The sequence below is a fragment of the Erinaceus europaeus genome, chromosome 7 (assembly GCF_950295315.1).
Source record: "Erinaceus europaeus chromosome 7, mEriEur2.1, whole genome shotgun sequence".
NCBI classification, from domain to species: domain Eukaryota; kingdom Metazoa; phylum Chordata; class Mammalia; order Eulipotyphla; family Erinaceidae; genus Erinaceus; species Erinaceus europaeus.
Window position 1 is genome coordinate 112,664,831 of NC_080168.1, and position 16,373 is coordinate 112,681,203.

Below are 16,373 nucleotides of genomic sequence, written 5' to 3' on the forward strand. Positions count from 1 at the left end.
TCAGCACCAGGAAAGCTGACCTGAGAGTTAGCTAGCTGGTCCACCCAAAACCCAGGCCTGGAGCAAGTGAATGTCTGTGGCCATTCCACAGAGGAGTGTACTCTGGCAGCACAAGACTAAAGTGAGCAGAGGTGCAGAAGGCCAGTGGGGAAGTACAAACAGCCCTCCTGCACTACCACCCCCCACCTCAGCAAGAAAGGCCTCTTATACCCACTTCCTGGTGGAGTTAGAACTTCTATGGAGAATTTTTTGGCTCAAGACTGAAGTTGGAATGAGCCCCAACCCTGGGAGTGGCCAACACCTCACACTGGATCTAAGCTGAGTCCCTTGCACCAGGTCTCCCATGTCTCCCATGTGCTTCGCCAGCCTCCTGCACAGTGTCTGCTCAGTTGTCAAGGCAGACCCTGGCCTTTCCCTCTCCGGGGTCTCAGTCCTCCCAACATTCTTTCTGCTCAGCCTAAGGAAGTCAGGACACCAGGCACTGGCACAAGGCTCACCCAGGCCTCTTGGCGAGTTTGCTTTATTAGGAGAAGCCTTAACATTGCTCCCCTGCAATCTGTGGACCAGAGATGAGAGCAAGGAATAGGGTCCACCCATGACTGTAGTAGGAGGGTCTCTCCATGCCCAGACTCAGTTGCGAACTCTCCTACGGGTGGAATATGTGGTCCTGATGGAAGAAGACTTGAAGCTCGCAGGTCTCCCAGCACTTGAGAAAGTCAGGGCATTGCTTCCCATGGTTCCTCTGAAGGTCAGCCTGCCACCACCACCTCCAGTGGAATTCACCACAGCTGGGAGCAGAAGAGGGCTCTGTTAGTATCAAGGCCACTACCAGAGCCTCCCCACTGCATCCTATCCCCACCCCCTGCTGTAGCTGCCCCACGGCCCTCCAGAAACCAGCCCAAAGGAGCCTGGGGCAGTGGTGGTGGCTGTTCCATAAGTGACCATCCATATCCTGCCCTCTTCACAGGCAAGGAAGCAAGGATTCTCTGGGTCTTTGAGCTTGACAGGGAAATTGTGAGCTATTGGAGGAAAGGGGGGTGGCCCCACAAGACAGGGCCCTCAGGCTAGTGCACCCTCCCATAGACCCAACCTAGTCTACACAGCACTGGCAAGGAATGGACAACAGTGAAAGACTTACAGATGTTCACAGCTCCCACTCCATCTCCGACCAGCCTGGGGACAGAGAAGAAACCTGTAAGAGCTTCTTTCCTCTCCAGCTATAGGATGCACCCCCGGCTTCCTCCCCACCAGACCTGAGAGGACTGATGTTCATCCTTCTTGCAAAATGAGAGGGAAGGGAGTTTCACTCAGATCCTCCCATCTATCTACCCACATGATCTTGGACACTGTCTCTGAGCCTCCATTCCCTCACCTGCAAATGGAGCCTGTGAGCCAGACTCATAGGGTTGTTTGCCAGGGAGAATAACACAATCTACCTAAAGCCCCAGGCACACAGGACTTGGTGAGTTCTTGTGGTTCTGATTATTACCACAGTCAGCTCCCTCCCCTTAACCAGAGCATAAAATCCTAAAAGTGGACTGTAGTTTATTGGCTCCTGTACCTCCAGCCCCTAGCAAAAGGTCTGGCAGTAGTGTTACTTAATGTGTGTGTTGAAATGAGTAAGTTGTTGACGGAGTGAATGTGGTTCTAGCTAGGCTGGGGGGGGGGGGGTAGTCTGAGCAGCCTGTGGGGCTGAAACAGGTATTGCACTGGAAATTAAGAATCCAACTGGGTGTGTTTGTTTTGTGACTCACAGCCCGTTTGTCACCAAGCCCTTGGGGATGAGTTCACTCTTCAGGGGGTAGGGGAGACCTTCAGTGGAGGGAATAAGGGGAACCCAGCTGGCCTTAGTAGCTCAGGGATCAGGAAAAGGTCAGCAAAGGCTAATAATGAGAGAGATCTGTTAGGAAGCCTCTAGGCCCCTTGTTCCAATGACTCTGGAATGCTGGAAGTTGCTGACAGAGCAGGTGGGGAGGGAAACCAGGCTGCAACCAGGCAACAATCCCAAAGAGAATGTCTGGCCCAGTGCCTCAAGAACTCAGGAAGAAGGAACCTGAATATTTATGGCTCTAGTGATTTGTGTAATTTTTTTTTCTTTTCTCATCCTAAATAAATATTTGTTCCTAGGCCTATCTTCACGCTTGTAACATTGTATGGTTAAAAAAAGGTCTCCCAAATTGTGTGAGTTTCCTTACCAACAAATCCTGGCTCTGCCCCTGGAAAGAGTTGAAGTGTAAGGAATAAGAGCAAGGTGACATTTCTGTTTCCCCTAGGGGCGGGAAGAGGACAGTGTCCCCTCAGAGAACCAGGCTTGAAACTGAGAGTAAGCAGGATGGAACGAACCTAGGCTGTCAGGAACCAGCGGCTCTGCTTGTTGTGTGGTCTTGGACATGCCATTCCCAATGCCTGATCTTCAGCCCCTTGTCTGCCCCTGGAGGGAGGGATCGGTCCCCAGCCCTGACTTCCAGACAATGCTTGGGCAGGCATTCCCCAGAAAGAGAGGTTCCTGTACCCCTAGCAGAGGGCACAGAGAGAACTATCTTAATTAGAACAGATATCCAGCTGGATACTTATAACTAGGCATTCTGCCCGCTCCCCAGTGCCCTTCCCCACCACCTACTCATCTTCAGCCTCCTCTCTGCAGCCCCTCAGGAAGAAGGCTCAGGAAAGTATTATTTATGAATTTAGCATTTGCAGATTAAGTGACTGGCCTTCATGCTTTCTCCACTGATGTTCTGTCTCTTCAATCAAGCTGCATGACCATCCTCCAACCTGACATCATCAGTTGGTGCTTGGTTCCAACAAGCCAAACCATGGATTCTCCTGGCAAGCTTTTTCCCATGCTGTTCTCTCTTACTCTTTCCAAATTCTAACCTTCCCCCAAGGCACAGCTATAAAGCTTTATCTGTTGATTAAATGAATCAACCAGCCTAGCAATGTGAGTATGAAGGCCCAACTTCACAGACAGAGATTCCAGGTCTTTCAGAAGAACTCCCTGTAAGACTTACTCACCCCAGCCTCTTCTCTGGCTGCAGATGAGTGTACAAAGGTGAGATCAGCCTCTGCCTCCACTCCATTCAATTCCTACCAAGGGGCTTAGCATTTTCTGTAGTGAGGTACCTATCACCTAGCCCCATGGAAGAGGACCCCAGGAGCCAGTAGAGCTGCTGTGCATGCCAGTCCCAACCCTGCAGCTGATACAACTGAATTGCTTTCCCCTCTGCAAACTAGGAAAGCAACAAACCCTACACTGTTGCTTTCCTGAGTGTGTTCTGACGCTCAAATTAAATGATTCGGCTCAGGGCCACACACATAAAGAAACCATCATAACCTCCACTTGTCCATGTTACACCACAGGGGCAAAGAGGCACTGGCTGTCCCCTCCCACTCCCACTTCTGCCCTACAGAAGAGATGCACAGGAAGTTGATAGGTGACTGAATGGGAGCCCCACCTGCTCTCTTCGCCCTCCAGCAGCTTCCTGTAGGTGGCGATCTCGATGTCCAGGCCCAGCTTCACGTTCATTAGCTCCTGGTACTCGCGCAGCTGCCGCGCCATGTCCTGCTTGGCCCGCTGCAGGGCATCCTCCAGCTCCTCCTGCTTGGCCCGTGCATCTTTGAGGGCCAGCTCCCCGTGCTGCTCGACCTCAGCGATGGTGGCCTCCAGCTTGGCCCGCTGTGGGCAGCAGAGGAGCTGTGAGCCAGGGGCAGTGCTCTGTGGTCACTGTCTTCCTGCCTCCCCCTGGGCAGGCCTTGCGGGCAGTGTTCTTACCGAGGCTTTCTTTGCAGCAGAAACACCTTCTCCCCTGAGCACTAGGACACCCCCCACAACAAAAAGACGTGGATCTTGATACTAGTGCCTAGACTGCAGTTCTGACTAAACTTAGATGACCCAACTCTGTAAACCAATGGCTCCTCTCTTCTAGCATAGCAATAAGCAGAGAAAGTACAAGGACTAAGTGAGGTCACATGCAAGTGTCTTAATCATGTCTACACAGTAACACAGTGGACAAAGTGTCTATATATAGTAAGTGCTTAATAAATGCTGTCATTGTGATTATTGTTAGTAAAGGCAATTATGATTTATAAATGCCCAGCCCTTGGCCCCAGCTGATGAGATTCAGGGTCATGGAATCTTAGTTTGACTCTCCAGATATCTGGCAATTAACAAGAACCAAAAAACACCTTTAAAACAGCAACCAGTGCACATGGGAGATAGCATAAATGTTATACAAAAAAGGGGGCTTTCTTTTTTTAAGTAACAACTTTTCTTTTTTATATTTCACTTATTTTTTTTTTTTGGATGCAGGCAGAGATATTGAGATAGAAGGAGGAATTATAGAGGGAGAGAAAGAAAGAAAGAGAGCGAGGGAGACATGCACCACTGCTTTACCACTTGCAAAGCTTCCATCCTGCCAGTGGGGGCTGGAAACTTGAACCCACATCCTTGCACATGCTAATGTGTGTGCTCAGCTATTGTGTGCCACTGCCAAGCTCTGCAAAAAATCCTTCATGCCTGAGGCTCCAAAGGCCCATGTTCATTCCCTTGCACCACTATAAGCCAGAAGCAAGCAATGCTCTGAGACTCCTCTCTCTCTCTCCCTCTCCCTCTCTCTCTCTCTCTCTCTTTCTCTCTCTCTCTCTCTCTCCAATAGCATTCAGAGCAGAGAGATTCAGCTGGGAACCCTTAGCTCCACACTGTGTGCTCTTTCAAAATTTTAGTGTTTCCTCCATTTGGGACATATCCCCATGATACCAGGAGCATGTGGTGTCCTGGATCTCCCCTTGTTCAGCTCAGAGGGCCACCATGTCCATCCTTCACCTACTTTGTTTCCTCCTTAATTTTACCAGTCATTCTCTGCACCCAGGCCTCCCCCTCGGCTTTGTCCTCTGTCTCTGCTCAGCTTCCCCCAAGAGGCCCTCTGATGGTCCATGTCCTTCACTCACTGGTCAGTACCCTCTACTGTTACATCAGTGTCCTTGATCAGGGCATTCCCACTCTCTCTGGGCCCGGCTCTGTCCTGAAGAAGCTGTGAAGTTTGGGAGGCTGCTTCCTCTCCCTTCCTAGAAGTGCCACTTTACAGGAGATTCATGGCCTGCATCTGTGCCAGGAGGCTGCCTCCACCTTAGGGCATACAGCCTGCAGCACCCTGAGGGAAGCACCTTCACAGGTAAATACCCCACCTTTATCCCCTCACATCATCCAGAACATAACTTCTTGAGGGAGGTGGGTGACATACCTCGTACAGCACACACATTATCATGTGCGAGGACTCAAGTCAAGCCTCTGGTTCCCACCTATATGTAAAAAACTTCACAAATGATGAGGCAGGGCTTCAGGTGTCTCTCTGGCTCTTTCCCTCTCTATCTCCCCCTTCCCTCTTGATGTCTCTCTGCCCCTATTCAATATTTAATTAAATATTTTTAAAATATTAGGGGCCAGGTGGTGGCACACCTGGCTGAGTGCACATGTTATAATGTGCAAGGACCCTGGTTTGAGCCCCCAGTCCCCACCTGCAGGGGTTTGTGAGTGGTGAAGCAGTGCTGCAGGTGTCTCTCTGTCTTTCTCCTCCCTTATCTCCCCCTTTGCAATTTCTGGTTCTCTATTCAATTAATAAAGATAATAAAAAATGTAATTTTTTAAAAGAGAGAATTAACTTCCTGAAGCAGCCGCACCTGTCACTTTCTCTCCACACTGGCAGCACTTCACCTGTGGCTGCCTCACCCACCCTGTGCCTGAGTCAGGACCAGGGATCCTTTTCTCTTCAATATCCCCTACCCTCACTTCACACAATCCTCCCACCAGGCTGGGGTCCAAGTCCTGTACAGTGGCTTTGAGCCAGGTTCTGGGAAGAGCAGGGCAGGAAACCAGACAGACAGGTCTTGTTCTCACAAAGTAATATTACAGTGCTTTTTATTTATAAAAACATACTTTTTCAGCTAGTGCTAGCCACCCCTGAGAACCTCAAATAGACAGCTGCAGAGTGCCCTAGAGGTAGAGGAAGCTACCTCTGAAAAGGAGTCTTATGGCCCAGACCTCAGGGACGAGAAAGGGGTGGTGGGACCTGGTGGTGGCACACCTGGTTAAGCATACGCATTACAGTGTACAAGGACCTGGGTTCAAGCCCTTGTCTCCACCTGAAGGAGGAAAGCTTCACGACTGGTGAAGCAGGGCTGCAAGTGTCTCTCTCCCTCTCTATCTCCCCCTTCTCTCTCAAATTCTGTCTCTATGCAATAATAACTAGATAAAATATTAAAGAGAGAGAGAGAGAGAGGAGGTGGTCATGTGGAGCTGGTAGAACCACATTCCAGATGGAGGAAACACCAAGTGCAAAAGCCCTGGAGCATGAACTTGCCTGGCAAAAGCAGGATCCAGGAGGTGGCTAGTGTGCAGAGAGCATGGCCAGGGAGGGTAGGTAGGGCAGTGAGCTCTAGGGACAGGAACTTGGGAGGCACAGCAGAGGTTTCTGCTGCCTTCTGCCCCTGCTCTCGTGGACAGTGTACCACCACAGACAGAATCTACAGACTCTTGCACTCAGAGCTCATGCAATGTGGCCATGAGCAGTGGCTCTACCCTGGCCAGCCAGCCTAGGAACTGGAGAGAACCTTTTCTCCTGGAGCTCTCACAGTGGGCCTGAGGGATTTAAGCTGACCAGTTTGGGGCAGGACCAAGCAGTCACCCCCACCTCCAGAGTCCTGCTCCTCACCCTGAACTTAGCCTCAGAAGGCTGCCCCTCAAAGACCCCAGAAGCAGGATGAAAGGCTGGTCCCACCTGGTTCTTGATGCCATCAATGTCAGCCTGCAGCTTCTGGATGGCCCGTGTCATCTCTGCAATCTCATTCCGGGTATTCCGGAGGTCATCTGCATGCTGTCCAGCCTGGGCCTGGAGGGTCTCAAACTGGAGGGGACACACAACATGAAGACAGAATGGAGAGGGGTTGTACGAGTGAGCCATGCCACCCCTTCCCAGTGAGGGACCGCCTGACTCCCAACAACCCATGTGCAGTGACAGGAGGCCTGGCTGCTGATTGTGAGGGCAAGGGCAGGGGCTTAGGTTTCTCCCAGCCAGAACGGGGAGGACAAGGCAGCTCCCCAGGGCTAACCCCACTGATGTGGGGAGTTCTTTCCTGTCCTATCATCTCCCAATGCTGGAGGATGATTGGGAGTCTGAGATGGTCACCTAGTAACCATCACCACACACCACCACCACTAGCACCATCCACTTACAGATGAGGAGAGTGAGTCCCTAAGAACGGAAAGCACTACCCTTGAGTCATATCACCAAGAGCCTCATCTCTCCTGGTTGGCATATCTGTGTTGCCACCCAAGAACCAGGGGGTGACCCCTCTCTCTCGTTGAGGGACAGGTCTCCAAGCTGCTCTTAAACCCTGCCTCAGGCTCTTCCCCAGTAGTCTGGCTGACCCCAGTCCCCCACCCCTACCCTCTCAGTTCCTGCCCCACCTCCATATCTGCATACAATAGTGAAGCTCAACTACCCAGGATCCAGTTTCCCCATTTGTGGACTTAGGCAAATTCCTCTACCTCTCTGTGCTTCACAGTTTCCTCATTTGGAAAATAGGGATAATAACAAGGCTACTCAGTGGGTGAAGTGGGTTGATGCAGGCAGAGCATCTGAAATATTGCTCACCACTATGAGCACTGGCCAACTGGCAGCTATGGCAACAATTAATCCACGTCCTTTTCCTCTGCCCTGTCTCCCATCAGTCTGGGAACCCCAAAACTAACCTCCACTTCCTCTTCTTCCCAAGATATCACAGAGGACCACAGGTTTAACCACTGGTACAGAACTTAGCCGCTGGAACCCAGGGCCAAATGCTGAGATAGGGAGAGGAGAAAGTAGGGCTGCCACCCCATCAAGGGAACTGCCATGAGAAGAACTGTGCCCCTAGGGGTCACTCACCTTAGTCTGGTACCAGCTCTCAGCCTCAGCCCGGCTGCAATTGGCAATGTCCTCATACTGGGCCTTGACATCAGCAATGATGCCGTCCAGGTCCAGAGAGCGGCTGTTGTCCATGGACAGGACCACGGACGTGTCTGAGATCTGAGACTGCAGCTCTGACAACTCCTGTAGTGGCCAGACAGAAGGTACGGACATGGGGCATGACCTGCCCTGCTCCTACACTCACCCTGGGGCTCCCAACACTTTAGAGAGAGAAACAAGAGGAGGCCTGAGTCGGTGTGAGAAACCAGGCAACAGGGGACACAAACCCTGACCCTGCTAAACAGTCTTTCCCACCCCTGGCTTCACAAAGAGCCCATCAGCAACGTCTCAAATTAGGGAGGTTACAGGGGATAAAAGAGGGAACGGTGGAGCTGCAAAGGCACTATTGTGATGTGAACTCTTCTGCAAGGTGACCAATAAGGACACATGCCCCACTCTGTAATGGAACATTCCACAGCCTTTAAGATCAGTGATACAACTATAGTTATGGACAGGACATACATACGTCATATTATCACATGATCATGCACTGTCCTATTCCTATCACAATAAGTATTTTGGTCCAGGGAGATAACTCAGCCCATAAAAGCACCAGCTTACCTGCCTGAAGCCTAGAGACTGCAAGTTCAATGCCTAGCACCGCTATATGCCAGAGTGGAGCAGTGCGGTCTATCTCTCTCACCTCTTTCATGATCAATCCTAAAAAATATCTATGATTTTCTATATGTTTATATGTACAGGGAAAATCTGGAAAAGATACCAAGGTGACAGATTACCTGTTTTCAATTTTTATTCTTTATTTAACGTTCTGGACTTTTTTTTTTGCAATGAGATAAGAAGAATCATATGCACCCCTACATGCATGTACATATATAGTGTCTAACACACACACATGAAGGTCTGCACTGAGATTAGAAGTACTGCAAGTAAGTCTTAAGGGTTCAGGCCCTGAAATTAGCACATGTGGAAATTCACTCTGAAGGACTAATAGAGGTTAGGCTAATGGAGACAAAGACTAGGCTGAAGAAATCTGGGAACTGATCTTGAATTAGTCTCCTGTGCACTTAACCCTAGGCTCAGAGACTCACATTGACAGGGATAAGGGAGGTTTCCCTAGCCTTGTAAGGGAAAGGTACTAGAGACCCAGAGCAGGGCCCAGGGCAAAGAAAAAGAGGGTGGGTGGCCACCCCCTTAGTCTTTCTGGGCATAGGCACTACAGCATCCCCTCTTTCTCCAGATGTAGGCTTCTTGTTCTTTTATTTTCTTTTTTTTTTTCCTTGTCATTTAACAGGACAGAGAGAAATAGGTAGGGGAGGGGAAAGAAAAAGAGAGACACCTGCAGCCCTACTTCGCCACTGGTGAAGCATTCCCCCACAGGTGGGGAGTGGGAGCTCAAACCTGGGTCATTGCACAGATCTTTGTGCATAGTACTATGTACATTTAACTGGGTGAACCACTACCCAGCCCCCCAGATGTGGGCTTCTTTGACCACCTTGCCCATCCCAAGACCCCTCTACATTCTCCTGGTTGCTTTCAGCCCCCCCCCCCCAAGCATGTTCCTATCAAATGTCCATGCAAAGTCTATGGAAGGCCTGATCCTTGTGGCTACAACTCCTCCTGAGCCCCTTTCCATTATGGATAACAGCAACATAAGTACACACACACAGACACACACACACACACACACACACACACACACACACACACACACACTACTTAGGCAGGTACAGAGGCAGGGGTAGACCAGAAGCACCCTGGCTAGGACATGGAAGTTGTAACATGTTCCCCATGCACTCACAGTCTCATGGAGAGTCTTCAAGAAGTTGATCTCATCATTGAGGGCATCCACCTTAGCCTCCAACTCCACCTTGCTGATGTAGGCAGCATCCACATCCTGGGGTGTGAGGAGACAAAGGGTAGAGGTACACTACATCCTCAGTGTCCTGAACAGTTTAGGGGGGCATAGCAAGCCAGCACTGTCCATCCTACTGGGCCAAATATGACTGCTTTACCAAGAAACACATGAGTTGCTCCTATTATAACCACCACCACCTCCCACCCCTTCAGGCTAATGACAGACATCTGTATGCATCCCAGGGTTGGGGAGTCTTCTCAGCACTGGTAGCACAGAAATCCTGAAGCCCCATTCCTAGCCCTAGAAGAGTTCCTAAAGGTTTTGCTGGTTTGGACACATCTCTGGCTCCAGCCACTGATGGCTATGTGATCTTGAGCAAAGCACTTCAATTCTGTAAGTTTTGCCATCTCATCTACCAGGTAGAAGAGCATAAAATAATTTTGATACAGGGGCATCTCTCCCAAAAAGGAAAATTCTCTCAAGTATAGACATTTAGTGTGCACTCATTTTTTGGTTTTGGTTTGGTTTGGTTTGATTTGGTTTGGTTTGGTTTTCAAAAAACAGGTATGTCCTGGTGAACACTATAAGGCTACATGACTTCCAGATGCCTTGAATTCTATTTTCCTGATGTTAAGCTTCTATGGGCTGGAAGACATTCACTCCTACCAGAATCTCTAAGGAAGATGGGCCAAGAATCCGGTGCTGTTCAGGGAGTATGTGTTGAGTCAGAAGCTTCAACCAAGCCCCTCTAAGATGCCTTCCAACCTCAGCTTGAATAGCTCCAAGCAACTCAAGGAGCTCACTCAGCCTCAAGGCTGCTCACTCACCAAATATGTGAGGGCTGCCACACTTTGCCATAGTAAAATGTCCTGTGGTTGAGCACTTTCTTACTTGGAGTTGAAATTTCCCTTTATTTGACCTTGAAGGAGGTGCATTGGTGGAATTCTGTACTTACACACATGTCATCCAGAGTTCCTTTTATGATATCACATATGTCAAAGTGAGACTCTGATTCTCTATATCTCTTTGTCTCTATCTGTCTGTTCCCTCTTGTGAAATAAATAAAACAGACCTTTAAAAAAGAAAAGAATTGAAATTTCCCTTTCTAGTCTCCATCCTTAGGTCTTAATTCTTTTTTTTATTTTATTTATTTATTCCCTTTTGTTGCCCTTGTTGTTTTATTGTTGTAGTTATTATTATTGTTGTCATCGTTGTTGGATAGGACAGAGAGAAATGGAGAGAGGAGGGGAAGACAGGAGGAGAGAAAGATAGACACCTGCAGACCTGCTTCACCACCTGTGAAGCGACTCCTCTGCAGGTGGGGAGCCGGGGTTCGAACCAGGATCCTTATGCCAGTCCTTGTGCTTTGTGCCACCTGCACTTAACCCGCTGCGCTACAGCCCGACTCCCCCTTAGGTCTTAATTCTAACCCCTTCATGCCTAGTATCAAGTCTAGGAACTCCCCACACATGCACACAGGCACACGCACACATTGTGCTGTGAGGGCCTGGCTTTGAGAGCACTATTTTTCTGAGCCCATCCTTCCCTTCCTGCAGCCCACAGACAAGGAGACAAGGCCTTGCCCACAGAGCCCTATTGGCTGCTCAGCAGTCCACTGTCCCATGGGTTTTCAGTCAACACTTGCCAGCCACCCCACCTGTCAGCCACTCTCACCTTCTTCAGCACCACAAACTCATTCTCTGCAGCCGTGCGTCGGTTGACTTCATCTTCATACCTGTGGCAGGGGAGGGGATGTGGTGGTATTCAGCCTTTCCTGCACCCCTGACACATCCAAGTGTGCAATCTGCTCTGTATCACCTTCATCTCAATGATGCACCTGGACAAACAGGTGTCAGCTATGGATCTTCGTGTCCCTGACTTTTGCAAGGCTACTTTAGGGCTTTGAATCTTAGCATGGGAGAGAACAGGGAGAGGATGTGAATTAAAGGACAGAGGTCACCTCATTTACTAGGAGCAATAAAGCAAACACAAACATGAACCATTTCATAGGATGGGTATTAATATGCCATGTCACATGCTTCCCTGGATAGTATTCATTTAACCGCCCCCCCCAAAAAAAAAAGAAAATCCAGTAGCAATAATGTGGTGGTCAGGGGAGGGAGCAGAGGCACTGAGAGACAGAGTGCTCTGTGTAGTCACTAAAATAATCAGTGGCAATCCCCAGACTTAAAGCCTGAGCCCATACCCACAACCTTAGTCCTACCACAATAAAATAAAAGGACTTGAAATAAAGGACTTGAAGGCAAATAAAGGACTTGAAGGCTCAAAACCCTTTGGATTCAGGAAGTGGGTGCAGAAAAGTCCTGGAAGAGGTTCAGAGCAGTATCTCACCAGGTAAGGTGGATGTATTGCCATGCATACGACCCAGGTTTGAACCCCAGCACCACATAAGAGATCTGTGAGCAAAGAGGATTCTCTGGTGCTGTGGCATCTCCCCTTCTCTGAGTCTCTGTGTCTAACTTAATGGGAAAAAAGTGACCTGGAGCATTGAAATTGCATGCCCATGACATCCTGGTTCCACCAACAAGAAGGAAGCTGGACTGTCCAGATAGCTCACCTGGGAGGGCCGCTGTTTTGCACACATTTGAACTGGTGTGTCACATGGGAATACTATAGCTCTGGGGGGAAGCTTTGGAACCATGGTGTGTGTCTCTCTCTACTTCCTTCCCTCCTACCCGCCATTCCTTTCTTCCTCCCACTTTCTTTCCCTCTTCCTTTTCTCTTTCTTCCCCCCACCCTGAGTCTCTTTCTACCTAAAAATAGTTGACCCAGAGTCTTCCCAGCAACAACAACAACCAGGAAAAAAAAAATCCTGATAGCGTGAAGGCCCTGATAGACAGCCTAGCCCTAGTCACTACCCCCACAGCCTCTGCCCATCCCCTTCTCCCAAGCAGCCAGCTGCCTGCCTGCTCACAAGAGGACTTCAGCACAGCATAGCCAAATTCAAAGGGTCTGAATTGACCTAACCCAACAGTTACTTGGGAACTTGAGAAAAGGTACTCAGAGCAGGGACCCAGCAGTGCCTAAATGCTGCTGGGTTGCAGCAGGAGTAAGTTGGGGTGACTGGGGGCAAGCAAGATGCTCAGGCAGGCAGAGAATCTCTCAGAACTTGGACTCCCAAAGTCCCACTCCCTCAGGTTCTCTCCAGTAGCTATGGAAGCTCTATGAGGCCCTCGGTCTAGCCCTACTGCTGACCCAGAATGTGAGCAGGTGGTGGAGGGCTCAGTAATCTCTGCACCCAGGGGCCCTCCCTGTAGCACTTCTAGCACCTCCTCCAGCCCCAGCTCAGAGCTCACCTGGCTGCCCAGGCACTCGGAGGCTCTGGAACTGGGAAGTGCGTGTGATAAGTGTGCATGCACATGTGTACACATGGCAACAAGGGCTTACTGGTTGCCCCAGGCCTTCCGTGACCTGCACCTGTCTGATTCCACCTGATATGGGATTAATCTTGTTGATTATTGCCATAGGGAAGTAGGGGATGGGTGTCCTCACAGAAGCCTTTGTTTGTTCTATGCCCAGTTGGAGCCAGCATCCCTGCTCCTACGTACTCACACACCACCAGGCTGAGCACAGCACTCAGTGCCCACTGGGCAGATGTGCCAGGTGGGGCCCAGCCCTGGCCTCAGGCTTGGGTTTCTAATCAATGAGCAAAGAGAGCTCAGAACACCTCAAAAGCCTGTCCTCAAAACCCCAGTCTACCCAGCCCCTGCACTGCCTGGCCCTCCTCACACCCTCCTTTCATTTCCTGCCCTGACCTCACACAGCAACATGCCTTCTCTCTTGGCTTTTCCCTATGCCTCCTCCCAGGAATCAGGAACCCCAAATTCAAGTCCCAGATTTCTCCATGACCTATGATCTCCATCAAGTCCCTGAACTACTCCGGACTCTAACTCCTCACCTGAACAAAGTAAAACTGCTCTGGAATAATCTGGGAATTTCCTACAAGTGCATTTGCCATAGGACACCTTGACGCTATGCCACTCTGGGGACTTGATCAGGCACCTAAGGGGAACCGTGCAGGCCAGGGCTAAGAACAGACATAGCACTGGAAATGAGTCAAGTGAAAAGACCAAACTGAGTTGACAACATCCCTTAGGAGCAAAATAAAGAGAGGAAAAGCCGAGAATATATCCATCAACACCTTCCCTTCAGGGAGTACTGTACCCTGCACCCCTAACTGCTTGCCCAGAGGGGGTTTTTGCAGAGGGTCAGCAGGTAAGAGACACTGTGACGGGGGTGTGGAAAGCTGCAGGTTGCACTGGGGGACAGTACTTGTTCTTGAAGTCTTCCACCACCTCCTGCATGTTCCGCAGTTCCACCTCCAGGTGGCCCCCATCCATCTGCAGGGCTTCCAGCTGCCTGCGCAGGGCAGCTATATGGGCCTCGAAGATGCCCGGGAGGTGGCTACTCTTGGTGGCTTTCTGCTCCTGAAGCAGTGACCACTTGGTCTCCAGCAACTTGTTCTGCTGCTCCAGGAACCGCACCTAAAGAGAGCGGAGGAGGATGCTCCTGAGGGGCCCATGACCCTCTCCTCTAGGAAGCCTACCCTGCTGAACCAGCCTCACCTCCACAACTCTATCTCTGGTGTGACTCAGAAGGCAGTCTGGCTCACTGATGTGTCCTGGAGGCTTGTGCTTTAGGGTCGGACCTCCTCTGCTCCCCATCACATTCCAAATGCTTGTCTCCACCTCACTCCCAGAAGGGCTGTCCCCTCCTGTCTGTCCTGAACATGATTCAGGCTGGGATTCCTAAGCTTCCTCTCATAGTATCCATTTTCCCCCTCTCCTTTCCCTTGCCCCCAATGGGGCCTTGGGACTAGGTGCTGCAATCAAGCGTATGTTAGATAAGCTGCTATAAAGAGCACCCAGCATGGCTGGGTGGGAAACAAGCCTCCTCCAAACCAGCAACTTGGGTAGCAGGACTTGGAGTTGCAGCCAGTAAAGCAGAGCAGCCTGACAGTACAGGGGGGACCTGGCTCTGGGGCAAGCTAGAAGGACTCAAAGCCGGAAGGACACACCTGGTCTAAATGGTACATGAACAGAGGGCATGGGGCAAGAGAAGCAGAGACATGCACACAGGCAGCAAAGAGGAGGTCTGGCCTACCCCCCAGAAGGTCCTGGCAGAGTGACCTAGCTGAACTAATCCTTCTTCCTAGGATCTGTCCCACCTTGTCCCCAACCCTCCTAAGTCCTAAAGTCAAACCTGCCCCTACCTTTCCACTTCTTCTCTCATTCCTCCCATCCTGTGTGGCCCATGTATGCAAGCAGCCAACAGTCATGGGGAGAAAAACACCTTCCCCAGAGTCCCTCAATGCTCTGTCCCCCAAAAGGGGTCACCTCCAAAGGCAAATAATAGAATTTCACCTCCTAGCAACAGAAGGAGGCTGGTGGACCAGACGAGTATGTCAGGGAGCTGCCTTTCCAGTCTTTTATTTGCAGTACCTGCCTGACACAGACAGCAGAGGGCAGGGGTCTTTTTCAGCTGACATGGGTGGGTCACCACTTAGCCTATCTCTGTCTCCCTGCAGGTAGTCCCTCAAAGAGAAAAAGGGTGCAAAGAGAAAACTGGAGTGACAGAACTATCTCTGGAAACCCTCTAAACTTTATAGGTAGAAAGAATAACAGCCACCAGTCACCCCCACCCCCACCCCAGCTGGAGATAGCTGCTGTGGCCTCAGTCCTGGAAGGGGCACCCTTGGGTCACTGCACCTTGTCGATGAAGGAGGCGAACTTGTCATTGAGGATCTTGATCTGCTCATGCTCCTCCTGGCGCACCTGCTGGATGGTGGGGTCGATATCCACCTGCAGTGGGGCCAGCAGGCTCTGATTGACCGTGACACTACGGATGCAGGGGTTCACAGGGCCCCCAAAGGCAGAGTGCACCGCCCCACGAGGCCGTGAAGAGCCCAGGCCATAGAAGCTGTTGCTGCTAAAGCTGCCAGGGCGCCTGGAGCTCAGGCCCACCTGGGCACCTCGCCCCGGGAAGGCGGCTGAGCGGGAGCTGAAGACCTGGCTGCTCAGGTGGATGGACATGGTGGCTGGGTGAGACTGAAGGCAGGGAGGAGGGGGGTCAGCCAAGCTCACTGGCCTCAGCGAGTCCGCCCCTTTTATCCACTAGGCTCCAGTGGATCAGCTTACACAGGTAGGGGCGGGCCTGGCTGCAGGCAACTTTTCTCTGTCTCCTGCCCCTCCAGGGCTGCACTTCCGCCCTCCATACCACCCACCTGGCCCATGCCCAGGTCCCAGTCCAAAGGTCCTGAGTGGAGAAGGGGACCCATGGGCCCCACACTGAACAGAGACCCTGCTGCGGTGGACACAGAACAGTGGCCGACAGCCGACCAGCAGAGCTGAGACAGGTTTAGTAAGGGAATGTTTCCAGGAGGAGGCTTGGGAAAGAGTTGGAAAATATCCAGATTCTTGAGACCAAAACAGAGAGCACAATGGATAAAAGGTTAGGGGGAAGGGAGCCAGGTGGTAGCATACCTGAGCACCTGCTTGAGTGCACATGTTACAATGCTCAAGGGCCTGGGTTCAAGT

At 50.8% G+C, this 16,373-nt stretch overlaps 1 protein-coding gene across 1 annotated transcript; it reads right to left on the bottom strand.

Annotated features, from left to right (window-relative positions):
* Positions 1 to 485: 485 nt before the first annotated feature.
* Positions 486 to 16,067, bottom strand: KRT7 (keratin 7). The gene is made up of 9 exons (XM_007518320.3): positions 15,546 to 16,067; positions 14,110 to 14,321; positions 11,491 to 11,551; positions 9,760 to 9,855; positions 7,920 to 8,084; positions 6,771 to 6,896; positions 3,453 to 3,673; positions 1,139 to 1,173; positions 486 to 788 (listed from the first exon to the last, which is right to left on the bottom strand). Exons 1-9 carry the CDS (start codon positions 15,867 to 15,869, stop codon positions 631 to 633), a joined length of 1,398 nt encoding a protein of 465 aa, XP_007518382.2. The 5' UTR covers positions 15,870 to 16,067; the 3' UTR covers positions 486 to 630.
* Positions 16,068 to 16,373: the final 306 nt, after the last annotated feature.

Bases quoted from the DNA above. Each gene is read 5' to 3' on its own strand.
- KRT7 (XM_007518320.3), bottom strand. From the start codon at position 15,869: ATGTCCATCCACCTGAGCAGCCAGGTCTTCAGCTCCCGCTCAGCCGCC. The intron at 6,897-7,919 runs GTGAGTGACCCC...TGTCCCCTCCAG, and splicing joins AGAGCTGGTACCAGACTAAG to TTTGAGACCCTCCAGGCCCA. The intron at 789-1,138 runs GTAAGTCTTTCA...TTCTGCTCCCAG, and splicing joins AGTGGGAGCTGTGAACATCT to CTGTGGTGAATTCCACTGGA.